Below are 26678 nucleotides of genomic sequence, written 5' to 3' on the forward strand. Positions count from 1 at the left end.
TCCACGCTCCCAGGCTTTGGCAGAGGTCATTAATTTGTCCCTTCCCCTCACCCCCACACCAGTCCATCAGCTACCTCTGTTGCTTCACCTCTTGGTCGTGTCCCCGGTCCTCTGCTATCTCCATCCTGGGCCACACCAAGACCACTGCAAGAGTCTTCTCCGAGGTCTTCCCTGCTATCCTCTTAGGTCTCCTGCAGTCTGTTTGGAGTAATCCTTTGAAGAAAAGAGCCCTTGTCCCTGTCCCCTACTCAAAGCTTCCCATCACACTTGGAATAAAACCCAACAAAGCCCTCCATCATGTCCCCCCTTGAGGCCTCTTTACTGTCTGGAACCTCCCCCCCCCCCCACAGCTACATGGCTTCCCCTTCACTTCCTTTAGATTTTTCTCTCTTTTCTTCCCTAATAGCACCATGTGGATTTTTTCTTCTTCATTATGTTCTAATCAGTTCATTCTTTCGAACACTCACCTGGCTGCAGCTTTGCCCAATACAAGGGAACTCTTTCAGCCAGCACCTGTGTCCTCTTGACTCTTCCTATTAACTTCTAAGGGCTCCTGCTTTCTGCCTTCACAGGCTGCCCCAGAACCAGAATCACCCACTTCTCCCAGGGGCCAACCTGGTCCCCTTCCAGGGACACCAACATGTTCCCTGCCCCTAGGGTGCCTTCATTGGCCTTAGAATATGTCCCACCATGGGTGTACAGAGCACTGTGATCAAAAGTATTGGAAATAATTTTTTCTCTGTGGTATGTTATCAATTTGATATAATTATTCATTTGTTTCTGTTTGCATTCAGTGTAATAAGGTTTATTACCTCTTGTTTTCAGTTTATTTTTGGTTATATAAACTTTTACCTGATTCAGAAGTTGAAATTATGCCCTGGTGTACCCAAAGAGGCCTCAGCAGTTCAGTGGTTTCTGACGTGTGCTTCCTAAAGCCCCTATGCTCACACAAAAGGCAGCCTATGACGTCTGTTTTTACTTCACAGGAGATCCCAAGGCTCGCTCCTCGGTGGTTCAGGGTGCTCTCAATGGTGCAGGCATGTTTTTGTCTAGTCAGGCAGGTCCCTAATGGCAGTCACCCGAGTTGTCCTGGGCTGGTAAAAAGTGCTGTGTAAAACAACGTCATCCTCTCATTTTGCCTTTCTGGAGGTGTCTCTTCAGGGTAGGTTTCTAAAAGGGATTTCCCTAGATTACATCAACACCCTTGATTGTATCTAAGAGGCCTTCCTGGGTCATATGGCTTGTACTTGACCTCACGGTGGTAAAATTATTTGGGGAATACAAATGGGAGTTCTGAAGAAGTCAGACCTGTTCCATCGGCGCAGTGCTTTTCTCTGACTCCCGTTCTGTCAAGGTTCCGGGAAGCAGCCCTGGACTTCAGCAGTGTGTGCCCCTGTAGACTGTATGGAAGTGGTGATTCCAGTCTGTCCACCACTTTGCTGCTGGCAGAACTCTCCTTCTCCCTCTGTGAAGGTGGGCCTGGGGCCACACCCAGCTTCCCAGAGTTTTTCTTTGTTTCCTGCTGAGAAGCTAAGGGGGGGATTGAAAAGTAAGCTCTGCTAGAACAGGTTAGGGACCCGTGCTTTTAGAGCAGGAAAAGGTTTCCTGTGAGCCAAGGGCAAAATCTGGATGACCCTGGCAGCCATGCTGGGGGCCCTAAACTTCTGGATGAAGATCCAGGCAACTCAGGGGTAAGCCTGAGAAGGACTAGGACACGCCCTCACCACTGTCTTATCTCCCCACACCCAGCCTGAGCTGTTGAGGAAAAGAGTATCCTCATGGCACCAAGTGAGTCCTGGTGCTGACCTGCCTTCGGTGACTTAACCCATGTTATTCAAGTCTGCTTTCAAGTGCACACCACAGTGTCTTTATTGAAGTGTGCACTGGAAGGGAAGTCATTTGGGATAGACCAGCTCCAGGACGGTGATCAGTGGAGATGTGAGCTATATGGGACAGGACAGCTCTAGAGCTGAGATACAGCGCACAGGAATAGTATTGCCCTTTTCCAGAATGAGCTGCTAGCTGATGGCTAGCAGGTGGCTAATTCTGAATTCACAATTCATTCTAAGCCTCCCCTGGCCCCAGTTGTGTTCTTGCCCTCTTAGCCTGGCCATGAGAGCATCATAGACAGAACAGCATGTCCTGGGAGATCCTAGGGTCCAGGGCCTCTCTGAGTATTTCTGAAGTATGCAAGGGAATCTACCAGATGGAACCAAAGTATAGGGAAGGAGCTGCTCTGTCATTGTGAAAGAATGGGGAAGTGCCCGCCCTGGAACAGGGAAGGTGCCTCTCTGTCTTTCTTCTTCCTCCTACCAGCAACGCCGTGCTATTGTAAGGGAGCATCTCCTGATATAGGCTCACCTGACCTGGGATCACTTTTTTTCTTATGCCACAATTCTGGGCAATGGTTTCTGGTTGCCCAAGTTAGCCAGTATTTATATAGTGACTTTTCTTCCTCTGGGGTATTAGTTCCCATTGTTCAGATGAGGAAACAGGCATAGGATGTCGAGGTCACTTGCTCAGGTTCGTGTTTGGAAAGGGCAGAATCAGGATTGGAGCTCAAGTTCGCTGGCTCCAAACCTATCCACTCTTTTTGCACTGCTGCACTGTGCGCCACTTCCCAAGGGGGTCATGTAGAGCTGTGTTCCTATTAGCAGGTTGTACTGTACCCCACCGCATTTGAGTACGCATTTTAAAAACCCAAAATACAGAAGCTATAGTAATACTCAGGCCAGGCTTTGTGAAGAGGAGCTCCACTCCCACTTTGGGTGGACAGCTTCCTCTCCAGCACTTGAGGGCCTCCTGTCAGCCCTTGGATGCAGCTCATAAAGTGGCCTCTGCCAAGACAACATGCTGAGAAGCCACACAGTGTTCTACTCAGGAAAAAAATGCCACCTGTGCAGGCCACTCACTCCTGCACACTAGGAATGGGGCTGGGGTGGCCACAGTGCTGGTAGAATGTAGTTGGCCACCACCAGCAGCAGCCCAAAGCCCCTAAAGAAATCTGTGAAAGGAAGAATATCAAGATGTGGGTGAGCACTGGCAGAGCAGCCCGGCTCCCAGAGCCCAGCCTGTGCTGGGCAGCCCCAAACCTGCTGGTGCTTGCTTTTTCTGCAGACCGATGTGTCCTCTACTTACATACTTGTTTAATACTTCAGGGAAGAAAAGTCAGAAGACCAGGATCTCCAGGGCCTCAAGGACAAACCCTTGAAGTTTAAAAAAGTGAAGAAGGATAAGAAAGAAGACAAAGAGGGCAAGCATGAGCCCCTGCAGCCATCAGCCCATCACTCTGCTGAGCCAGCAGAAGCAGGCAAAGCGGAGACCTCAGAAGGGTCAGGCTCAGCCCCGGCCGTCCCGGAAGCTTCTGCCTCCCCCAAACAGCGGCGGTCCATCATTCGCGATCGGGGACCCATGTATGATGACCCCACTCTGCCTGAAGGTTGGACCCGGAAGCTTAAGCAAAGGAAATCCGGCCGCTCCGCTGGGAAGTATGATGTGTATTTGATCAAGTAAGTAAGGGCAATTCCTCTGTCTACAGAGCCAGGAGGCCTGAATAGGTGGGAAGTCAGGGACAAGCACTGAAAACTAATGGGGGGTCACTTGGAATAGGAGCTCTTTGCTGCTAGTTAATCAGGAAAATGTATGTGTGTGACCTTAACTGGGGTCAAAGTGGCTTCAATAATGAGCCTCTCGTGCAGGCATAACTAGGTACACTTAGGACAACTGTGCGTGGAAGTCACTGCCCTGAGTGAGGTGTGCATAGGGTAGCAGAGTGTGACTTTACCCTGCCAGCCCTTGAAGCCTCATTTGGAGATGGAATAGCAGTAGGGCCTACCCAGGGTCACCATGAGAATGTCAGGAGAGGTCACCTGGGAAGCACTGAGGCCACAAGATCTGCCACGCGCCGTGGCCTGGGCTCAGGCAAGCGGAGCTCCCTGGGGTTGCTGCCATTTCCCAGCTGGAGACCATCCAGCTGAGGGGCTCTTCTCAGAACCTGTTAATAACCTCATCATCTTTCTGGGAGACTTGTTCTATGACACTGCTAGATGAACCAGAAGAATTAGGAGTTCATCGGGCTCAGTCCACTCTGTGAATTGTACTGAGAAAAGCGGGCTCTTGGACAGGGCCTCTGGGGAAAGACATAAATGGATCCCATGTGCCTTTCCAACTGTCTGTTTTGCATTTGTCTAGCTTCATTCGGTGGGGGGGAGGGGGGGAACTGGGTGTTTTTTCTATTGAAACAGTAACTGCCAAGCCTGAGCTTCAGAGAAGGAACAAATAAGTATATTTCAATTCTGACCCTTAGACAATCCCAAAAAGGTTAGCAGTTTTCAAAGGATATTCACAGCCTTGTTTGGCCTCAACAACTCTGAGAAGGGTGAGCAAACCATTATCCTATTGACATATGAGAAAACTAATTCCCAGAGATGCTAAACAGCATGCCCAGATTTAGACAGAGGGTGCTCTACTGGCAGATCAGGCCCAGGCAACAGCCAGCACAACGGGCCTTGGCCTAATCTGATGGCTAGACAGGGTTCCCAGATCAGACCCCTGTGGGGGGCTAGAGGGAGTCTCAGTGGCAGGCATGTCCTCAGGGGCATCCAAGTAACAGCTGTGGAGCAGCTAGCACTGAGCTGTTCCAGTACAGAAGCAGGCCATGTAGGGTACCTGCCCCTGCTCAGCAGCCTGATTACTTCATGTGTAGCTGTGGCCATGCCCCTCAAGTTTTAGCTTCTCTTGGCTTTTCTTAAATGTGACTGGTTCGGTAGTATCATCAGGCATATCACCTGCAGAACATCTTCTGTTGAAGTTTATCACCACCTTCTGCTCTACCTCATCTCTGACACTGCTGTGAAAGCTTCTAATCATTTTTGTGTCTCTCCATTTGTTCCTACAGTCCCCAGGGAAAAGCCTTTCGATCTAAAGTGGAGTTGATTGCATACTTCGAAAAGGTAGGCGACACCTCCCTGGACCCTAATGATTTTGACTTCACGGTAACTGGGAGAGGGAGCCCCTCCCGGCGAGAGCAGAAACCACCTAAGAAGCCCAAATCTCCCAAAGCTCCAGGAACTGGCAGAGGTCGGGGACGCCCCAAAGGGAGCGGCACCACGAGACCCAAGGCAGCAGCATCAGAGGGCGTGCAGGTGAAAAGGGTCCTGGAGAAAAGTCCTGGGAAGCTGCTCGTCAAGATGCCTTTTCAAACTTCACCAGGGAGCAAGGCTGAAGGGGCTGGGGCCACTACATCAGCCCAAGTCATGGTTATCAAACGCCCCGGCAGGAAGCGAAAAGCCGAGGCCGACCCCCAGGCCATTCCCAAGAAACGGGGCCGAAAGCCAGGCAGTGTGGTGGCAGCTGCTGCTGCTGAGGCCAAGAAGAAAGCCGTGAAGGAATCATCCATCCGGTCTGTGCAAGAGACCGTGCTACCCATCAAAAAGCGTAAGACCCGGGAGACAGTCAGCATCGAGGTGAAGGAGGTGGTGAAGCCTCTGCTGGTGTCCACCCTTGGCGAAAAGAGTGGGAAGGGACTGAAGACCTGCAAGAGCCCTGGGCGGAAAAGTAAGGAGAGCAGCCCTAAGGGGCGCAGCAGCAGTGCCTCCTCGCCTCCCAAGAAGGAGCACCACCACCACCACCACCACTCAGAGCCCCCGAAGGCACCCACACCGCTGCTCCCGCCCCTGCCCCCACCCCCGCCCGAGCCCCAAAGCTCCGAGGACCCTGCCAGCCCCCCTGAGCCCCAGGACTTGAGCAGCAGCATCTGCAAAGAAGAGAAGATGCAGAGAGGAGGCTCACTGGAGAGCGACGGCTGCCCCAAGGAGCCAGCTAAGACTCAGCCTACGGTTGCGACCACCACCACGGCCGCAGAAAAGTACAAACACCGAGGGGAGGGAGAGCGCAAAGACATTGTTTCATCCTCCATGCCAAGGCCAAACAGAGAGGAGCCTGTGGACAGCCGGACGCCCGTGACCGAGAGAGTTAGCTGACTTTACACAGAGCGGATTGCAAAGCAAACCAACAAGAATAAAGGCAGCTGTTGTCTCTTCTCCTTATGGGTAGGGCTCTGACAAAGCTTCCCGATTAACTGAAATAAAAAATATTTTTTTTTCTTTCAGTAAACTTAGAGTTTCGTGGCTTCAGGGTGGGAGTAGTTGGAGCATTGGGGATGTTTTTCTTACCGACAAGCACAGTCAGGTTGAAGACCTAACCAGGGCCAGAAGTAGCTTTGCACTTTTCTAAACTAGGCTCCTTCAACAAGGCTTGCTGCAGATACTACTGACCAGACAAGCTGTTGACCAGGCTTCTTAGGGTACGCCTGCACCTCCCCTCCCACCCAGACCTCCCCCCGTGTGGTCATTAAGGACAGAGGGCACTTGAGAGGACACTTCCATTTGCGGTGCCATTGGTGCCCCAGTCTCAGCTCTCCTCTCCCCCCACCCTGCCCCTAGCTTCCCTACCTCCCTCATTCCCAACCACATTGGGACAAGGAGGTGTGAGGCAGGAGAGACAGTTGGATTCTTTAACGAAGAAGACAGAGATGGCCAGTGGCTACAGCCTGTGTGATCCCACTGTGGTAGGACAAACCTGGCCCCACTCCAGCCCCAATCCAAAACAAACAAGGACATTTCACAGGACAGGGAAGTAGCACCTGTTCACTCCAGTTCTGGCATGGCTCAGAAGGAGTCGTCCTTTGAACTGCTGGGTGTAGACGCCTCAGCCAGAGGAGAGGGTGGCCCAGGGCCGGCCTCCAATGGATGGCGCTAGAAAGAGGCCATGAGGCAGCAGGACGAGGTGCGGGCAGGCTGGCCGGGCCTCGGACCGGCAGAGCATAGCGGGACAGGAGGGACTCCTAGTCACTCAGAGCAGTCTGTGACTGGCAGTTAGAGGCTCACTGGGGTGGAGGCCAAGGGGAAGGAGGGGAGAATGTTCTTCCAAAACTTTCCAATTCTACTCCTTAGGGACAGCTTAGAACTATTTGCACTATTGAGTCTTCATGTTCCCACTTCAAAACAAACGTGCTCTGAGAGCAAACTGGCTTGAATTGGTGACACTTTGTCCCTCAAGCCGCCAGACGTGATGGCGTTTAGAACTGCCTGGATCTGTAGATACCTGCGCTTGTTTTAAAGTGGGCTCAGCACATAGGGTTCCCACGAAGCTCCGAAACTCTAAGTGTTTGCTGCAATTTTATAAGGACTTCCTGATTGCTTTGTCTTCTCTCCTTCCATTTCCGCCTTCTGTCATTTCATTCTTTCATTTCTTCCTCATTCATCTGTTCTCTTCCAAGCAGCCGCAGTGCCCAACTGTACCCTGAACAGATTCTGGTTAGCTCATGTCCCCAGAATTCACCATGCACTTGGCCTTCCTGCCACCAACCCCAGCCCACCACCCTCACCCCATTTTCGGCCCTGAGGAAGCCCTGAGCTCTGCCAAGTTCACCTGACCCTAGCACCTCAGCCTCTCTGAAGGGCAAGAGAATAGCAAGATCTCACTCTCCTAGGTCAGAGCCCAGGCACTGAGCCTCCTCAGCCTTCCACTTGAGAAAAGTGAGTGGTGAAAATCAAGCCAGATTTGGATTTGGGAGTTGGGAGAACAGAGGCCCCCATGGTCTGCCACAGTCACTGAGCAGCCCAGCCCTGACCTTGGCCTCTACCAGGCCTGATTACCACAATGCAGTGTGGCAGGGCACAGACAGAACAAACGCAGATGCCCCCAGACCTGAGCTGGGACCAGTGCCTAGGGTTCCCCTTTCTCTGCCCACCCAGGCTCCTCCACTAACCATAAGTTCTTTTCTAATGGAAAACCTTTGTCTTTTGCTTGCTGGAGACTGGGTAGGGCCAGCGTAGCACACATTTTCACATCTGCACCAGAGCTGTGGTGTAGGGGCTTAGAGGCTTGAGTTTGCTGTGGGATCCCATCTTTTCAACCTCTCTGTTCAGGAAGTCCTTATCTAGCTGCATATCTTCATCATATTGGTATATCCTTTTCTGTGTTTACAGAGATGTCTCTTATATCTAAATCTGTCCAACTGAGAAGTACCTTATCAAAGTAGCAAATGAGACAGCAGTCTTATGCTTCCAGAAACACCCACAAGCACGTCCCATGTAAGCTGCTGCCATGAACTGTCAAGTGTGTGTTGTCTTGTGTATTTCAGTTATTGTCCCCTGGCTTCCTTACTGCGGTGTAACCATGAAGGAGTGAAACATCTTAGAAACTGTCTAGCACTTCCTTGCCAGTCCTTAGTGATCAGGAACCATAGTTGACAGTTCCGATCAGTAGCTTAAGAAAAAAACCGTGTCTGTCTCTTCCAGAATGGTTAGAAGAAAGGGAGTTTGCCCCATTCTGTTTGTAGAGTCATAGTTGGCCTTTCTAGCATTTTTGTATCCATTTCCTTATGCTGCAAAAGCAAGTCCCACGACCAGCCCCACGCTGCTGTCAACCCTCCAGGCTTCACTTCTGACTCCTCCCCAGGAAGGGAAGGGGGGTGGGGGAGGGGGTGAGTCCTTCGGGACCTCTCTTCCTCCAAGGACAAAAGGCTCCTGCCCCCACAGTGGCCTTGCACTCCTAGCACCCCCAAAGACGCCTAGCCATGTGAGCGTGGCATCCAGCCAGTTTGTCGTGGAGACATCGTTCATTTTAATTGGTCGTGTTTTTGTGTTATACCTAGTCCAGTGAAATGTGGCTCCTAGGACCAATGTCAGGAGCTGGCTGGCCTCCCCATCAGCTCAGTACCATCTGGTCCTGGGAAGAGGAGTGCGGGGCCCATCAGGCCCGCCTTTCAACCATGACAGTTTATTTAGGGGCTGAGTGGGCATTGGCGGTCAAGGACACAGATTTGAAGGGTCATTTTCTTTCTGTCCCACCCAACCTGCAGTCCCCCAGCTCCCTAGCTTCCTCCCATAGAGTTCCAAAGCTGCAGGCAGTGCCTGAGGCTCCTTAGGGTTCTCTTTCTCTCCACCTTTCTTCCACATTCCCTTCTTTTTCCCAAATAAAGTCATCACGAGAGTCACCTTTAAGCAGGCTGCCTTGGTGGTTTGTCACCCTTGGCGGGCAGGGGCCCTGCAGCTTCCATGCCACCCCTGTTCCTGGAGTCAGGTTGATAGGAGGTTGGAGGCAAAGCAAAAGCCCTGGAATTCTCGCCAGCTGTGTCCAGCCCAGTTTGGGGTGCGACCTTGATTGTGTGTGTACTTGAATACAGCAAAGGTTGGGGGGCATCTTTTAGGGACTGTGAAGAATACAGGAATTGACCGACAGCTTTCAGATCCCCATGGGTCTAGGTCACAGTCACGTTCGTCATTCCTCCCTTCATTGTAGTTGTTAGTTACTACCCCCTTTCTCAACAGAATTCTGTACGTCCTCGTACCATGCCCAGTCCAGCCCTGCCCTACCTGTCCGCCCATTGGTTGGCTTGTCCTTACCAGTGGAATTGCCAGCTTTGACACTTAAGTGAACTGGGGAACTAGGTCACAACCAGGCTCTAATCTAGCTCCCTTCTGCTGGCATAGGAAACACCTAGAAACACCACGTCCCCGGTCCATCATTGCCAGACTAGCCAAGGACTCAAACCTCTCAGCTCCCTGGAAAGTGAAAGTCGTGGAGGCCTAGGGATGTTGGCCATAGCCAGCACCTGGCTTCTACTGAGACCTCGTGCAGGTGTGGGCAACAGTCTGTCTGTTCAGTGGCGTCATTCTAAGCTAGAGGCCAAGAACAGTGGCAGACCTGCAACAGTCCTGAGCTGTTGCCTGTTTTCTGCCCAGCTTGTCATTGCTGTGACAGTCATCATGAAAGGGTACTAGCCAGAAACAAACTTCCATATTTGGTGGGAGTTTCCTTAGCTGACAGGCCCTCTGGATTTTAAGTAACTCTTAATAAGCAGCTCAAGCCTGGGAGGGAGCAAAGGTTATGAATTCACCGGGGGCCAGCTGGATCTTGTGGAGCATTCCCACTCAGTTGTCTGGACTGATGGGGTCAGGAGAGGTCACAGGTACTGGTTCTTGGAGACCTTTGTTGTGCATCCATCCGTTTCTAGCTGGTGTGGTTGCCCTGAATTGCTTCCTGATGTGAGTTTCACACAAGGAGTCTAGGATCAATGGCCCAGACTTTGGGAAGCAAGTTGTCTAGAGCCTTATGAGTGTTTGCCTAGCCAGTCCCCCAAGTGCCAGCCACTGGCTCGTGGGCAGGTACAGCAGCATCACCAGGCCTGTGGTTGAGCCCCTTTCCCCATGCCCCTGCTCTATTGAATTCCCCAGTCTTCCTCTGCTTCCTGCAAGGGTCCATCTTTGTTCTTTGTCAGTTAGCTCATCCACACTGGAGGGGTTTGTTGAGTCTCCATTTTAGTGTCTTTCTCTTTTAGATCAATCTTTAGAAAAGGCCTAATTGTTATAAATCACTAGGATACTGCCTCTCCCAGGGTCTGAAGTTACATATTAAAGAGGAAAAAAGTGAACACTTGAAACCCGCTCTCAACAATTCAGAGGGAAAACCTAGAAAATATTTGGCCAAAAAAATGCATTTTAATGTCTCTGAACGAATAAGAGCAAGCTTTTGCAAAAATTCTGATCTAAAAATACTTGGAGCCTGCCCTGACGTGTGGCGAGTGCTGCAGGCGAAGGGGCTTCCAGTCTGAAGCTGCTGGATCTGAAACTCAGGGCCATCCCATCATTGGAGAGCCCATATCTCCTTGGGTAGCAGTCCCTGAGGACTTAGCTGCCACCTCTGTCCTCTGGAGCGACCTGGAGGTTAGTGGCCCACCTGGTCCCAAAGCAGCAGGAGCCCAGCTCTTGGCGTGGGAAGCTGAATGGTCACCAGGAACTTGCGAAGGCCTGCATCATTCTCACTCCCTGGCACCACCTGTTTCTTGCTCCATTCTCATCTCTGCAGAGCCTACCCAGAGCTCTGATTTGTCAGGAAAAAAAGGAATTCTAACTAGGAAGGAGAGGGTAATGTCTTCCCCTTGGCCTCTCTGCCTGTGGCACAGCCTATCCCCTGAGGGCATTCCCCTGCTCCGCTCTCCTTGGGGTCTAGGGCCTGGTGAAACGGCACTCCCTTCTGAACTCGGAGGTGAGGACAGAGCCTGAGTATTCACTGTGGTGTGCACCCCACTTGCCCCGCAACCTTTAGAGCCCCTGGGGCCATGGGAGGGTGGGCGCCAGGATAGATGCCCCCACCCCCAGCAGAGCTGAGCATTTGAGAAACTTGCAAATTGTCTTTGCTTCTCTAGCTCCCCTTTCTAGCTTTCATTTTCTCAGGTCCTGCTCCGCAGCAAGAGAAAATAAGATGAAAAGGCCAAGAGGTTTGCCTCCTGCCCACTGGTAGTTCCTCTCCCCACAGTGTTTGTGTATCAAGTGACAAAGCTGTTTTTCCTGGTGACCCTGATTATATCCAGTATCTTATAGACTATATGCATAGGCCTGCTTGGTCTCCTCTGTCCTGGGCTTTTGTTTTGCTTTTTAGTTTTGCTTTTAGTTTTTCTGTCCCTTTTCTTTAATGCACCAACTAGACACACAAAGCAGTTGAATTTTTATATATATATCTGTATATTGCACAATTATAAACTCATTTTGCTTGTGGCTCCACACACAAAAAAAGACCTGTTAAAATTATACCTGTTGCTTAATTACAATATTTCTGATAACCGTAGCATAGGACAAGGGAAAATAAAAACAAAAACAAACAAAAAAAACGACAAATCTGTCTGCTGGTCACTTCTTCTGTCCAAGCAGATTCGTGGTCTTTCCTCGCTTCTTTCAAGGGCTTCCCTGTGCCAAGCTAAGGAGGCTCCAGGCAGCACCCGGGTTTCGCACTGTTTCTCCAGTGCTTGTGAGAGAGGTCCCAGGACGCTGGTGCAGAACAGTTCACTTCAACGGGTACGTGCGCGAGCGCTCCCTTGCCCTGGCAAAGTCTGGAATGTAGTTGGCACCTCCTGGTCCCCTTCCACCTCTGGGTGGGGCAGCTGGAATCCATGGGGGTGGCCTGATTTCCCCACCCCTTCCAGTGACCCGGTCAGAGTGGTCATGCGTGGAGAGTCAGCTCAGCAGGCCTCTCCACCGGTAGGGCTCCTGCTTTGCTGAGTCCAGGGGCTGGAGGAAAGCTGGGGAGTCTGTCATGTCTCTGTATGAGTGGCACCAGGTACAATGCCAGGAACCCCAGAACCACATGCGAGAGTCCAGTCCCCTCTAGGAGGTAGCGAAGACTCCAGAAATGTCCCTTTCTCTTCTCCCATATCCTGTGAGTAATTGCATTTGCTTTTGTAATTCTTAATGAGCAATATCTGCTAGAGAGTTTAGCTGTAACAATTCTTTTTGATCGTTTTTTAAAGTAATTAAAAACACCAAAAAAAAAAAATCCAGAAACTTGTTCTTCCAAAGCAGAGAGCATTATAATCACCAGGGCCAAAAGCTTCCCTTCCTATATCAATACTTCTGAGGCCTGAATCCAAAAGAGAAACACTCACAGGCCCTTTGGGTGGCTGGGCTACCTTTGGGCCCCTTGGAGGACCTGATCTGGGGCCCACTACAGCCTGCATTCAGTATTAGCAGTGGGTCATGATGTCCTTGCCCGTCCAGCTTGGGATGGGACCAAGGAGGAGAGGAGGCCATTGCCACTGATGCTTGGCCAATAACAGGTGGGTGTCTGCATGTGTCCACCTGCATGCTTTCTGGCAGAAATGTGAAATCAGCACCTGAGTTAGGCTCACTCAGTGACCTCTCGCCCCACTGGGCTGGAGCAAGGCCCACCCAGTTCAGTGTTTCTGGGGAGCTGGACAGTGGAGTTCAAAAGGCTTGCAGAACTTGAAGCCTGCTCCTTCCTTTGCTACCAAGGCCTCCTTTTCCGTTTGATTTGTCACTGCTTCAATCAATAACAGCCGCTCCAGAGTCAGTAGTTGATGAATATATGACCAAATATCACCAGGACTGTTACTCAATGTGTGCCGAGCCCTTTCCTCGTGCTGGGCTCCTGTGTACCCGGACACTGTAATGTGTGCTGTGTTAGCTCTCCCCACCTCTCCCTCTCACCCTCCCCTCGTTTTTCTGGGGGTTTTCTGTTTGGGTTTGGTTTGGTTTTTATTTCCCCTTTTGTGTTCCAAACATGAGGTTCTCTCTACTGGTCCTCTTAACTGTGGTGTTGAGGCTTATATTTGTGTAATTGGTGGGTGAAAGGAACTTTGCTAAGTAAATCTCTTCTGTGTTTGAACTGAAGTTTGTATTGTAACCATGTTTAAAGTAATTGTTCCAGAGACAAATGCTTCTAGACACCTTTTCTTTACAAACAAAAGAATTTGGAGGGAGGGGATGGTGACTGAGATGAGAGGGGCTGTCCTATTTCCCCGGGAGGGGAGACCCAAAGAGATGACCCCTTCTCAGATCAGCCAGAAGCTACCCAAGAAGTTAAACCTAAGCCAACAGACCGAATAGCTGATGTGTTGCCATTTTCAAAGTCAGAGCAAAACCAGATCTTGTTCCACCCAGTGGATTCTTTTACCTTTCCCCCCTGAGATTATTAGCATTGTTATTTTTAAGGACAGACGAAGTTTATGTTCTTGAGAGGGGAGCCAGGAGGGGTTTGAGCAGGGCCAACCTGGGGTGGGTCTGAACTGAGTGGCTCCAAAGGAAAGACCGGCATCTCCGTGGAGATCTCCACTGTGGCCACGGGTCAGGTATATATTGACAGGGCAGATTGGCCACTCTTCACCTGATGCAGCTCTTTCTAGACAGGCCAGGCAGTGGGCATTACGGTTTAGGACACCTCCATCATATCCCACCCCTTACCTCAGTGCACGACACTAACGTGACCTCTCAGTTCCTGCCATCCCAGGCGATAAGGTGATGGTGGGGTGGGAGGGTGCACTCTCTTTGCTGCAATCCGATTCTCAGAAAAATGGATGTGAGAAACCCCCTTCCCTTTCCATGGCAAAACCAGATCCTTCTCACAGAAGCCGTTACCCCACCAGACATTGTTTTGGGTTCACAGAACAGGGACAAATGTGTGCTCCCTTAGCGCCTGGCAGCCCTTCCTCTGAAAGGCGAGGACAGTGCTGATTGTAGTGATCGTTTGCACATGGTGTTTAGTAGCGGGAAGAACCAGGAAGGGTGGCTGCCCCCTCCAGAGTTGCAGTGACACAGGCCAGCCACCCTGTGCTGAGGGAAGCCCTGCTGAGGGTGGGAGAAGGGGAGCCGCCCAGATCAGACTTGGCTGGAGATGTCTTGAAAAGCCCTCTATTGCATTCACCTTCAGTTTTTGTGTTTTGGGACAATTACTTTAGGAAATAAGTAGGTCGTTTTAAAAACAAAAAAAAATATTGATTGCTTTTTTGTAGTGTTCAAAAAAAAGGTTCTTTGTGTATAGCCAAATGACTGAAAGCACTGATATATTTAAAAACAAAAGGCAATTTATTAAGGAAATTTGTACCATTTCAGTAAACCTGTCTGAATGTACCTGTATACGTTTCAAAAACACCCCCCACTGAATCCCTGTAACCTATTTATTATATAAAGAGTTTGCCTTATAAATTTACATAAAAATGTCCGTTTGTGTCTTTTGTTGTAAAACCAAGTGATTTTTTCATAAGGTTCTTTTACTATTTGAAAAGATGGGCAGCACGCAGTTTTATTTTATTTTTGTAAGTTTTTTAATACGTGTGAAAGCAAAGACTACTCAGCATGCCTTTCTAAGTGACGCGTTTGCACCTTTTGTTGGGAAGTACTGTATCCTTTGCTGTTAGCATTCTCGATAAACCTCTCTGTGAAAGTGACTCAAGGTCTGGGCTTTCATTATCTGACAGCTCACAGGACAGCATGGTGGTGTGTTTCCTGATTCAGTCTGGCTGTCCCTGAACACAGGAGAACCAGCCACTTTCAGGACTGCCGTGAGAGGAAAGGGCACCCTCTCTGTACACTGCATCCCCTTGGGTGCCCCAAGGCCACACTTTCCAGGCACACCGCTTCTGCGTGTGTGAGGGAGCTCTGGCAGGCTAGGAAGGGCCTGGCACAAAGCAGCCCACTGTGCCCTACGGCCAGAGGCAGGTGGGCTTCAGGCCTTCTGCACAACGGCACAACTTCCCTGTTCCTGAGGGCCGTGGTAGGGGTACCTTTACCATCTAGATACACAGTGGCAGTTGTGCAAAGATGCCCCACCCTGTAGCTCTGGCTCCGTTTGTATGGAGCAGCAGGAGCATCTGAGCACCTGTGACCCCTCCCATGGCCTCTACTGAACTGGATCCCTGCCCAAAGGGGGAGCTGTCATCACTCCAGTTTGCTGGTGCCACACCCTGCCTGTTCTTGGCTTCCACGGAAGGCTATGGGCTCTCAGGAGCTACTTGCCCTGCCACAGCCATCCTCACCAGACTGTTGCTGGGCTGGAGGGGACGACAACTGCTCAGTGTCCCGCTTTGTATGCAGATGTGGACATACCTGTTAGATGGTGCACTTGAAAGTCCTAGACTTGAACGTTAAAACAAAGGGTTTAAATTCAACCTGTGTGTACTGAGCATCTCTTGTGTGCCAGGCCTGTCTGGAGTGCTGCAGTCTAGCGGTGAGCAAGTAGGACCAAGTGCCTGTTCCTTAGAGCTAGATGTGTGCGTGCATAATTTCCCATACTCGGGGTGTGGTTGGCTGCCTCTTGGGGAGTGGTTGCGGCTTCTGGGAAGAGGTTCCAACGGAGGCCCATATTTGGGCAGACCCTGTTTATAGAAACAGCCCTAAGTCCCTGGGAGGACAGTCTTGGGGGAGGAGCCCTGTGGGGTCAGGACAGAAAGGACAAGGGGGGTGGTAAGAGAAGGAAGGAGACCTGTTGCCTTGGACTTGCAAGTGTGCATCTAGCTGGAGAAACAAAAGAGGATAGGCACCTGGTGCTGTTTGTGGGCTCTTCCCCCACCTAGTAGAGGAGGCGCGAGAAGGATGCATCAGAGATGCCAGGGCATCAGGGGCAGCAGGCAGCTCTGCCAGAGGGGCCTAGGCAGCCTTTACTCTAGCTTCCACCTGGGGAGCTGTTTGAGCTCAACCTTGTTGCATGAGGACCAGAAAAGTGCAAGCTCATGGATGCTGAAGCCCTGGCTCATTCTCAGAACCCTAAGGAGTTCGGCATGGTTTAAGGCTGCTGACTTGTGCAGAGAACTACACATGAGGTGGGAGGGCAGGGGCCACATTGTGACAGTGGTAAAGACTGCATTGAAGAGCTGGGACCCATCAGAGGGCTCCAGAAAGCACAGGATCTTAAGCAAGAAAGCTATGTGGCTTGACCTGTCCCTGAGGAAGAGTACTTGAGCAGAGATGGGGCAGAGAAGCAGTCAGGAAGCCCGTGCACTCATCCAGGTAAGAGGTAGTGGTGAGGGCAGTGGGCTGGTGGGGAGGAGGTGGACTACAGAGGTGTTCAGGGAGACAACAGGAAAACAGGCTGCTGATTCGGGGTAGAAGGACGGAGGCTGCGGGGCATTGTGGGGATGGGCATGAGAGACAAATGGAACCAAGATGTCGAACAGGCTGGGCACTGAGCTTGGTGCCTGTCTACGACTTCAGAAAAAGAGGGTAAGAAGCCATGCCCACAGGGGGGGAGTGCAAACTGAAACAAAAGCCTGAAGAGGGAGGTGGGACAGCAGGAGCCAAAATCCTGTTTTTAAGAGAGAAACGCAGTTCATGTGCTAGTGAGAAGGATCTAGCAAAGAAGGAAAAGGAGAAGATACTGCTTAGAGGTAATAGTTGCTGGTGCAGTATCTAGAAGGAGTGAAAAAGATGGGATCCAGAGCACAGAAAGTGGGCGGAAAGGCTCTGAACTGGAGGAGCAGGCTGCTGTACAAGTTCCTAGACCTTTCTCCCTGCGCCCAGCCACACAGACAGGCTGACGGGCATCAGCCAGGGCCTTTGTGTAGGTAATCCACATCTGACCCTGTCCTGCCCGCATCTCTGCAGACTCTTCCACTGCCTCCCAAATAAAGCCAAAACATCTCAAGGGGACCTCCCTGTGATTGCCACAAGACCCAACTTCAGCCCTTTCTGGAACGCCCCATGCCTTCACCATTGCCTGCTCCCTCGGTGCTGGGAACCGCTTTCCTCTGTCCCTCATACTCCCAGGCGGATGGCCCCTCCCCCAGAAGCCGGCCCTGCCTGCCTGCTTTCACGGTAAAGGACTGCATGCGGCGCCCCCGTGTGGTCGAGAGCCGCAGCGGCAGTGGCCGCGGCAGGCAAGATGGTGGAGTTCTGGGCACCGCCCCTTCCGCCCGAGCGGGCGTCGCACGAGGCTGGCTTAAAGGGGAAGTGAGTCAGTGTCCGTGGACCCGGCCGGCCGAGGCCCCAAGAGGCCCCGGCCCGGTGGCGCCTTCGGCGGCCATGGCTGGGGGCCTGGGCCCGGGGGACCCCGCAGCCCCCGGCGCCCAACACTTCTTGTACGAGGTGCCACCCTGGGTCATGTGCCGCTTCTACAAAGTGATGGACGCCCTGGAGCCCAGCGACTGGTGCCAGTTCGGTAGGTGGTGGCGAGCCTGGCTGGGGAGGGGCCGATAGTGGGCGGCCCGGGTGCTCAGGCCGGACGCCCCCTGCCCCACAGCTGCCCTTATTGTGCGTGACCAGACCGAGTTGCGGCTATGTGAACGCTCCGGGCAGCGCACTGCCAGCGTCCTGTGGCCCTGGATCAACAGAAATGCCCGAGTGGCTGACCTCGTGCACATCCTCACGCACCTGCAGCTGCTCCGCGCGAGGGACATCATCTTGGCCTGTGAGCACACAGCCCTGGGACCTGGGACACCCCCCCCAACCAGCAGGAGGCCTCCCACAGGGCTCCTCCCCCTGCCAGGGCCTAAACATCCTTTCCTTCCTTAACGTCCCAGGGCAACCTACCGTCCCCCTCCCATCCTCCAGCACCACCAATCCGAGAACCAGCAGCATCACCGAACTCCCTGAGGCCAAGGCCCCCAGCCCCCGGAAGTCGCTGTCACCAGCTTCCACCCTCCTCTCCCCAGGTAAGAGGGCTCTGGTGTTAGGCTTGATGGACCCGAGGAAAAGGCCACTTTGCCCATGGCCATGGCTGTAGTCCCTGCCTCTGGTCTCTGCCTGACTCTCACTGGTGTCTTTATGAAGGTGTTCCAGGCTCCCAGACCCATTCTGGGCCTGAGTACAGTCCTGTCCCAAGCCCTGCTGCCCTACAGCCACCACCACCATCTCTAGCCTTTCCTTCTACCAAGGTAGGTGGGTCCTGCCCCTGGGAAAGGTTCCAGACAAGAAATAAGAAACCAAACCCAGGGAGCCCCAGCCCACCCAGCTAGGCCAGCTGGGAGGCAGCTGGGGTGGGGGGAGCTTGTGGCCAGGGCCAAGGGGAGGAGACAGGACCTCACCTGGTTGGGATCTCTTTCCACAGCAGAGCCCAGAGAATCCAGTGTCCTTTCTGCAAGGGACCCACCCCTCTCCATTCTGCTGGCCCCTCCATGAGATTTCCCAGGGCACCCACAACTTCTCAGAGGAGTTGAAGATCGGGGAGGGCGGCTTTGGATGTGTGTACCGGGCTGTACTGAGGAACACGGTGTATGCTGTGAAGAAGCTGAAGGAGGTGAGTGTAGTAGCGTCCTGATGGGGGTCCTGGAAGGCCGACAGCAGACCATCACTTTTCTGGTCTTCTGCCTGCTTCCCACACAGCTCCTTCAGCTCTCTGATGCTCAGCCCAAGGCCCCCAGCCTCTTGGTTGTTCTGGGTCCAGGAGTGATGGCATTGGGGGTGGCCATCAAGCCTTGGCTGCAAGAGCCTCACACTGCCCCCCTCCCCATTTTCCCTGGTGGCCACAGGAGGCAGACCTGGAGTGGACCACTGTGAAGCAGAGCTTCCTGACCGAAGTGGAGCAGCTGTCACGGTGAGCCTTGGGCATCCCTCCATGACCTCACAGCACGGGACCTAGCTCCCTCAGAACGAAGCCTGCCAGGCCCAGCCTAGCTGAGGGGCCAGCAGGGACCGCTCACCCCTGCAACAGGAAGATGGAAAGTGCAGTGGAGGCTGGGGGCGGAGCACTTAGGCCCCACTTTCTCAAGCAGGTTTCGTCACCCAAACATCGTGGACTTTGCTGGCTACTGTGCTCAGAGTGGCTACTACTGCCTTGTGTATGGCTTCCTGCCCAACGGCTCCCTGGAAGACCGCCTCCACTTCCAGGTAGTCTTACCTGGCCTGCCACGCTTCTCCAGACCTGCAGGGCCTGGGTGGAGTGGGGCAGGAGCCTGGCTTTCAGCCTCCATGAGTGGATCCCACCAGCAGGCAGGGCCTGGGCTCAGGGTTCAGCCCAAGGTGGAACACCATTTTCCACGGCCTTTCCCTAGCTGTTCCTGCATGCCTGGGAGCCTGGGTCATGGTGCCTCCAAAAAGGGGCTTATTGACTCACAGTAACCTGGCTCAGGTTTCTCCCCTTTGCAAGCAGAGTAGCCGAAGGGTCTTGTCAGTATCGCTCTTGAGGAAAGGTGGCAGTAACAGCAGGCTGCGCTATCTGGACCCACAGTTGGGCACCATCTAGTGAGGCGCCCAAAGATACAAGGGTGAACTGCACACCGTGTTGGGAGAAGTGGGGGGAAAGTCTCCAGTGGTGTCCTGATCACCCTGGGGCAAACGAATAAACTTAAGGAACTGAGGACCACCAAGTTGTATGATAAGTCGAAAAACCATGTTCCTAGCCATTTTCCCAGCATGCTTTGTAAAACAGTGGTAATCGTTTAGTCTCTATTATCTTGTGAAGTAGCTCATGGAGCTTTTGCTCCTCGTTTTCCAGAAGGGGAAACTAAGGCCTAGAGAGTGAAGTTCTTGCCCAGATCTCATGGTGACAGGAGGAGGTAGGGTTGGAGTCAAGGAACAGTGACCCCCAGCCTCCCCTGTGCCCTTTTGCTCCCTCTGCTCCTCTAGACCCAGGCCTGTTCTCCTCTCTCCTGGCCTCAACGCCTGGACATCCTTTTGGGCACAGCCCGGGCGATTCAGTTTTTACATCAGGACAGCCCCAGCCTCATCCATGGAGATGTCAAGAGGTAAAGACAGGACACAGCCTGGCCTCTGGGTCCCCTGAGAGCTGCAGAAGTAGATTCTATGGCAAGACAACGATGCTCCCAAACCTTCTATCAGCAGGGGGTCTGGTCCAGATGAACCCCACCCTGAGTGCCCCTCATGGGAACAGGCCTGCCCTCTCCTGCTCAAGGCGGAGGCTGGGGACAGGGTGTACCCCTAAGGCCCGGGCCACGCGAGCCCAGGGGTCACTGAGTACCTAGCATGGGACATATGTGGAGGCAGAGGCCAAGAACAGGCCCCACTGATATGTAGGGGTGGAACTGTGCGTGGGTGCGCTGGGCACTGCTTGCAGCCTCTTGGGTGGCTGGACTGTTCTAACCATACCAACCACTTTCTGTGGGCAGGGTGCAGTTTGGTGGCTCCAAGTCCAATTACATCAGGGCAAGGCAGCGTGGGAGGGGGCAGAGCGAGCTGGGGCCAGGACTAGGCTGACATCCTTACCTTCTCCCCTAAGTTCCAACGTCCTTCTGGATGATAGACTGATGCCTAAACTAGGAGACTTTGGCCTGGCCCGTCTCAGCCGTTTTGCAGCGGCCAACCCTGGTCAGAGCAGCACCGTGGCCCGGACACGGACGGTGCGCGGCACCCTAGCCTACCTGCCCGAAGAGTATATCAAGACCGGGAGGCTAGCTGTGGACACGGATACCTTCAGCTTTGGCGTGGTGAGCCACGGCCCCCTCTGCTGGCTGGAGGGGTGGGGAGCTGTGGCCAGGCCAGAACAGGAGGGCCTGGAGAATTCCATGTGGAGCCAAAGGCCGACCTCTGGCAGGAAGCTAACAGAGTTGCAGCAACAGGCTCCTCCCTCCCTGGGATAGGCTCCGTTCTTGGCCTGCACCCTATTCAATATATGTCGTTTTGTATTCTTACTCTTTAAGTCGGTGCTTCAAACTGCCAGACTTCTGCCCCATGACATCTGGCTCTGTCCCTGCAGGGAGCCGATCCCGATCTGCCTGTCCAAGGGCCAGGCCACTCCGTCTACCCCACAAGCCACCTCTGCTTGCTGCCCTCCCCACCAAAGTTTGGGACAGTGCTATCCCAGAAACTACTGCTATGTTCTCCATCTTGTTCTCTCTCCAGGTAATTCTGGAGACCCTGACTGGCCAGAGGGCTGTGAGGACGCATGGTGACAAGACCAAGTATCTGGTGAGTCTCCTGAGGCAGGGCAGGGAGGGAGGAGGGTCAGGGAGATACTGCTTCTGGCAACCAACAGGTGCAGCCCTGGAGGGTGGGATGGTCTGGAAGCCAGCACCCCACAGAAGCAAGCCTTTGCTGCTGCTGACTCATCTTTGAAAGTGGGCAGGGCCCCAAACAGCTTCCTTTACCTTGCCGAGGAGAAACCTGTCTTTTTTCTGTAGATACAGCGGGCCTTTCCAGACCCCACTTGGGCTGGGAGGAGGGAAGGGGTGTCCCAGCAGGGTAGCCCCGGTGCTCTGGGACCAGAAGCTACAGTGAAAAACAGACATGGGAGCCTGCAAGAGGCTGTGGTGGAGAATTGGGCAGACTCTCAGAAGCCTTCTTCTGGTCCCCACCGGGCACACTGCAGATGAACACTCCCCGTCGTGGAGGCAGGTCTGAGCTGCCCCCAGCCCTGGATCCATGCTTCCTGTCTGCCTCCCCAGGGACTGGGGTGGGGCCAGGAGAAAAGAGCCCTGGGTTCTAGTCCCAGCTCCACGGCGGTGGTCTTGGAGCAAATCCTTGAATTTGCTCCTCCCATTTTACCAACTGGTGTACCTGCAGCCACTTTGGCTCCTGGCTTGGGGTCGATTCTGTCCATTACTGGGTCTGGGCCACAAACCAGGGAAGCCAGACAGGAAACTGCCTTCCTTCACCTTGTACACCCATCGGCATATCCAGCTGGGGCTGCTGTCCATCACCGCTCCGGACTCCTCAGGGGGTTCTTCTTTGCTTGTCTTTGCATCCTTCCTAGTTGTTCTCTGTGCTGCGGCCACACTGATCTTTCAACAATGTCAGAAGATCGAGGAAACCTCTTTGCTTTCCCACTATGCTTGGTGTGAAGGACCGACACCTGAATGTAACCTCAGTTCCCTGTGTCTGGCCACTGCCAGCCTTCTGTCTGTCCTCTGGGCTCCCTGCTGCTTGTCCTAGGGCCTGCAAAGCCACGCCCCACTCAGGAGCTTCCTCCTGGTCCTTCTCATCTCGGAGCTCAAGGAGGCCTTCAGTCCCGTTTCCGACCTGGGGCTCTCTCCACGGTACACTCCCCTTCTTGGTCCCACCCTCTCTGGTTAAATCATGCTTTCAGATCCCGGCTCAGGTACCGCTTGCTCATGGGTCACTACCCATTTCCCATTGCTTTTATAGGCTTGCTGGTGTTTCTCCCGTCTAGGAAGCCCACTCTCTGAAGGTGGGCGCTGACTGTTCTGTTTGTCACTGTATGCCCGGGGCAGTGCTGGGCACACAGTGGGTGCTTCATCAGCCCAAAGGAAAACTACAGGAGCCAGTGACCAAGGGCCTGGGAAATTCGGCCGAAGGCACAGCCTCCCTAGTGGCCACCGTGGTCACAGTTATCTGTCCTACAGAAAGACCTGGTTGAAGAGGAAGCCGAGGAGGCCGGGGTGTCCCTGAAAAGCACCCAGACCACGCTCCAAGAGGGTCTGGCTGCAGATGCCTGGGCTGCCCCAGTTGCCACCCAGATCTACAGGAAGCACCTGGACCCCAGGCCAGGGCCGTGCCCACCTGAGCTAGGCCTGGCCCTGGCCCAGCTGGCTTGCTGCTGCCTGCAGCGTCGGGCTAAGAGGAGGCCCCCCATGACCCAGGTATCAGGGTGGGCAGGGAAGGACAGCCCTTGAGACGCGTACTGCCCATGGGGGCAGTGGCCTACTGGAAACCCTGCATTTCTGGCGCTTCCCCGTCGTGAGCCAAACACACACAGCACCTGCCAGACCTTTTCTGGAGACAGAGTCTTTGTACACTTCTGACTTAACCGTTGGTTCTTCCTGCAGTGGTGAGACCCCCACTGAACCCCGCCTGGTACATAGAGAGTCAAAGGGCTTTTATCGCGCCCCCTTCTGGATGTACCACACCACTGCATCTGCCTTTTTCTGTCCCCTCCCTAGCCCCTACCTCTTGGCCTCTGACAGTCGAGAATAGAGAATCCCCGTTTGAGGGCGGCAGGGCACAGAGATTCACTTTCTAGAAGACAGAGAAGCTATTGTCAGTCCTCAGCTTTGGGTGGCTGTATCTCAGTGCTCCTTGTGGGAGGGATAAAGGGGCAAGGGACAGAACTTTGCCAGCTGCAGCATGTACCAGCTTAAGGGTCCTCAGGGGTCAAGAGCAGCTGTGTGGGGCCTGAGATGGCAGCTCAAGCCCCAAGGTTACGACTGGTCTTCATGGCCAAGCCCGGCCTGCCCAGGGGTGGAGGAGAGCCCCAACCAGGCCACTCCCTCTGAGAGCCCCTTTCTCCTCACAGGTGTACGAGAGGCTGGAGAAGCTTCAGACAGCAATGGCAGGGCCATCCCTGGAGCTAGAAGCTGCTAGCCGCAGCCCCCCTTCCCCACAGGAGAACTCCTACATGTCCACCACCAGCAGTGGCAGCCCCTGGCAGCCCCTGGCAGTACCCACAGGAGCCCCGGCCCAGGCTCCAGAGCGGCTCCAGAAAGGCCCCAACCAGCCTGTGGAGAGTGACGAGAGTGTGTCTGATCTGTCTGCTGCCCTGCATTCCTGGCACCTGACCGCAAGCTGCCCTGCAGGCCCCGCCCTGCTAGATAGCCCTGGACAAGGGGCCGCCACGTGGACCCCAGCACCCCTTGGGCAGGCCAGCTGTACTCAAGGGGGTCCCGCCCAAGAATTGACATGCAGGAGCAGCCCAGAGCCCCGGTCCACAGCTGTAGAAGGTAGCTGGGGATAGGTGCCCAGGAGAGGGACCAGGGACCTCCTTTGGCAGCAGTCCCCATACTTCTCACCCCCGGCCCTCCGGGATGAGAGAACAAGGCCTGCTGTTAGGCTTGCTCTGTCCCTAGCAAGCTCCAGGCCTCTGCCTTAGGGCAGGTGGCTGGCCGTAGAAGGGGGTGCAGAGGATACCTTGGTGCTGTCTCATCTCCCCAGAGTGTGCCCCCCAGGTGGGTCAGAAAATGCTAGGAGCTCACTTCCCGAAAGCTGGGAACAAGGAAGGCTCTCTCTATTCAGGACCAGGTTCCTGGCCTACGTGGGAGCTTGCTCTGTGACACAGCCCTTTCTAGGCCTTGCCCTCAGGACCCTGAGGACATCTGTCCGGAAGGAACGGGACACTAGGCTGGGGTGGGGCAGGGAGTGGGGCCAGAAGACTCCTGAGACCGGAGGTGTCGAGCGAGGAGTTGCTAGGCATAATGGCCCCTGAAGCTAAGAGGATGCTCTCTCCACCCCAGGGTCACTCCTGGGTAGCTCTGCGTCATCACGGCCACCACAGATTGTCATCAATCCGGCCCGACGGAAGATGGTGCAGAAGCTGGCCTTGTACGAGGACGGGGTCCTGGACAGCCTGCAGCTGCTGTCATCAAGCTCCCTCCCAGGTACCCTTGTACTCTGCGGCTGGACAGTCAGCCTCCAGGGCTGCTCAAGCACGCCTCCTTGTGCCAGCCCCAACCAGCACAGTGGTTTTTTTCTTTGTTGGTTTTGGTTTGGGGGGGGGTTGGTTTTTTTTGCCCTGGCTAGTGTGGCTCAGTGGACTGAGTGCTGGCCTGAGAACCGAAAGGGCGCTGGTTTGATCCCCAGTCAGGGCACATGCCTGCGTTGTGGGCCAGGTCCCAGTTGGCGTGTGAGAGGAAACTAATTGATGTACCTCTCACACATCAGTGTTTCTCTTTCTCCCTGCCTTACCCTCTCTCGGAAAAAAAAATTTAAAAAAATATTTTTATTGAAACATCAGTGTGCAAGACATAGACCAATCAGTTGCCTCTGCACACCCCCAACCTGGGACCTTTTGGTTTGCAAGCTGGCGCTTAATCCACTGAGCTACCCCAGCCAGAGCGAGCGTTGTTTCTGACCATGCACTGACGAGGCCCCATGCTCGACAAGGGTGTGGGAAAGCACCGAGGCAGGGCGCCCGCCCACCCCCTCTAGGAATGGCAGGAAGCTGCCCCCGTGCCTCCCTCGGGAAGTCGTTTATTCTGGGCAAAGCCCTATGCCGGCTCTCTCACCTTCTCCTGAAACAGTACCTTCCCTTAATCTTAGGGTGCCAGCACCCCTGCCATGCTTCTGGCAAGCATTTTCCATTCAATATGCTATTCGAAGAAGCTCTGCTTAGGAATGGAAACCCCTCATTCCAGAGAACACCCTGGGAGCTGCGGTGGAATCATGGCCCGGCCCTTGAACCACCCCTCCAGCAACGGAGGGGCCTCCCCGATTTACTGACTGGCATTTCCTCCTCCTCCTGCAGGTTTGGGCCTGGAACACCAACACAGGCAGGGCCCGGAAGAGAGTGATGAGTTTCAGAGCTGATCTGTTCACCTGGGCAGATCCCCCAAACCCGGAAGTCAAAGTTCTCATGGTCAGAAGTTCTCATAGCACACAAACCCTCAGGGGCCCGCGGGCAGTAGGGGCGGGGGCCCCAGCCTCACAGGGGAGAGTAGCCCCTGTGCTGTAGGGGAATGGGCACAGGCCGGGCTCAGTGCCACCCGGGGCTGCTGCTGGAAGCTGTCAGTAGGACAGGACATCTCACAGGCCTGCCTTCGGTCCAGCATTCGGGGGGAGAGGAATGCGAGCCTGAAGGCTGCCAGCTGCACAGGCCAGAGAGGAGAGGTGAGGAGGACCATGGGTACAGTGGGATAAAGTGGGGAGCCGCTACCCCAGAGTTGGGCAAGGCATTTGCAGCCCAGGCCTACCGCAGCCACCCTTAACCTTTCTTTCTGAATTTTGCTGAAGCCCTAGGGGAAAGCGGCCATTCTGTAGAATAGAGCAGAGGAGGCCTGGGGTCCTCCCAGCTGCTTGAAACGCGCGAAAGAGAGTTGTGGCCGTCCTGTGGCTCAGTCCACTAGAAGTGAGAGTTCTGAGATACCCCAGAGAGTTCCAGCAGTGCCCCCCATCAGGCCAGTGTCAGTGGGCCTCATTGGGCAGCTGGGAGCTAGCCTAACATGATTGCCTGCTAGCTGGGCCACCCCTGGGTGCTACAGACAGGTACCAAACCCGGCCGGGCTCGGCATCAGGCCCGGGCACTGACTGTGACAGAAGGGCCCCTTCCCAAGGTTGACGTAGGCCTGAGTCCTGTGTTACCCAGACAGCGAGAAGCCCCAGGGCAAGAAGTCGGGAGCAAGGCAGAGAAAAAGGAAAAGGAAATTGAGACACTTTTAGAAACGGGAGGTTTCACGTAACAGTGTCTTCGAAAGTTAGCCCAGGGCTACAGCATAGGCTTACAGTGACTTGTGTCCACAATCGTGAATCACACTACGTGCCTCACAAAGAAAGGCATTGGTGAAGTCCAAGTTGTACCGGAGTAATAAAAGCTTATGTTTCAATCTCTGATTGTACTTGTGGAGTTTGTTCCACTGAAAACGTCAAGCTTTTCCAATGCTTTTCAACTCAGGGTTCTTGACTGTCCAACCCAAAACAGACCCCCCTCCCCGGCCCACGCCAAATCCCCTGAGGCTTTTGTTACCTAGGTTCACAACACTACTCAACAGTGCTCCCAGGGCTGTTAAATTTTTCCTATATATCTTACGGGTTCTCATGCTGTTGTAA

At 53.8% G+C, this 26678-nt stretch overlaps 2 protein-coding genes across 5 annotated transcripts in view; both read left to right on the forward strand.

Annotated features, from left to right (window-relative positions):
• The window catches only part of MECP2 (methyl-CpG binding protein 2), a 58816-nt gene extending 49808 nt beyond the window's left edge, over window positions 1-9008 (forward strand). For 2 of the 3 annotated variants that reach the window (XM_037151209.2, XM_053667955.1), the window contains exons 2-3: window positions 3159-3509; window positions 4898-9008. In XM_037151209.2, coding sequence (XP_037007104.1) covers window positions 3159-3509; window positions 4898-5981 — 1435 coding nt within the window. In that variant the 3' untranslated portion in view covers window positions 5982-9008. Of the gene's footprint in view, window positions 1-3158; window positions 3510-4897 lie in introns of those variants that run through there. The other variant, XM_037151217.2, reaches the window with a different exon arrangement.
• Window positions 9009-15806: 6798 nt separating this feature from the next.
• Window positions 15807-26455, forward strand: IRAK1 (interleukin 1 receptor associated kinase 1). 2 transcript variants are annotated; one of them, XM_053668027.1, is made up of 15 exons: window positions 15807-16301; window positions 16896-17448; window positions 17530-17697; window positions 17810-17941; window positions 18060-18163; window positions 18340-18525; window positions 18758-18822; window positions 19001-19115; window positions 19854-19972; window positions 20464-20671; window positions 21087-21152; window positions 22547-22783; window positions 23437-23860; window positions 24371-24514; window positions 25381-26455. In XM_053668027.1, the coding sequence occupies exons 2-15, from the start codon at window positions 16992-16994 to the stop codon at window positions 25440-25442; spliced, it is 2487 nt and encodes an 828-aa protein (XP_053524002.1). In that variant the 5' UTR covers window positions 15807-16301; window positions 16896-16991; the 3' UTR covers window positions 25443-26455. The 2 variants fall into 2 exon arrangements, with proteins under 2 accessions (XP_053524002.1, XP_053524001.1); XM_053668026.1 differs by having other exon boundaries at window positions 15809-16301; window positions 18337-18525.
• The last annotated feature ends 223 nt before the right edge of the window (window positions 26456-26678 follow it).

This window comes from Artibeus jamaicensis, unplaced genomic scaffold (genome assembly GCF_021234435.1).
Source record: "Artibeus jamaicensis isolate MK-2021 breed Jamaican fruit bat unplaced genomic scaffold, CSHL_Jam_final contig_1417, whole genome shotgun sequence".
In the NCBI taxonomy this organism is placed as follows: Eukaryota; Metazoa; Chordata; class Mammalia; order Chiroptera; family Phyllostomidae; genus Artibeus; species Artibeus jamaicensis.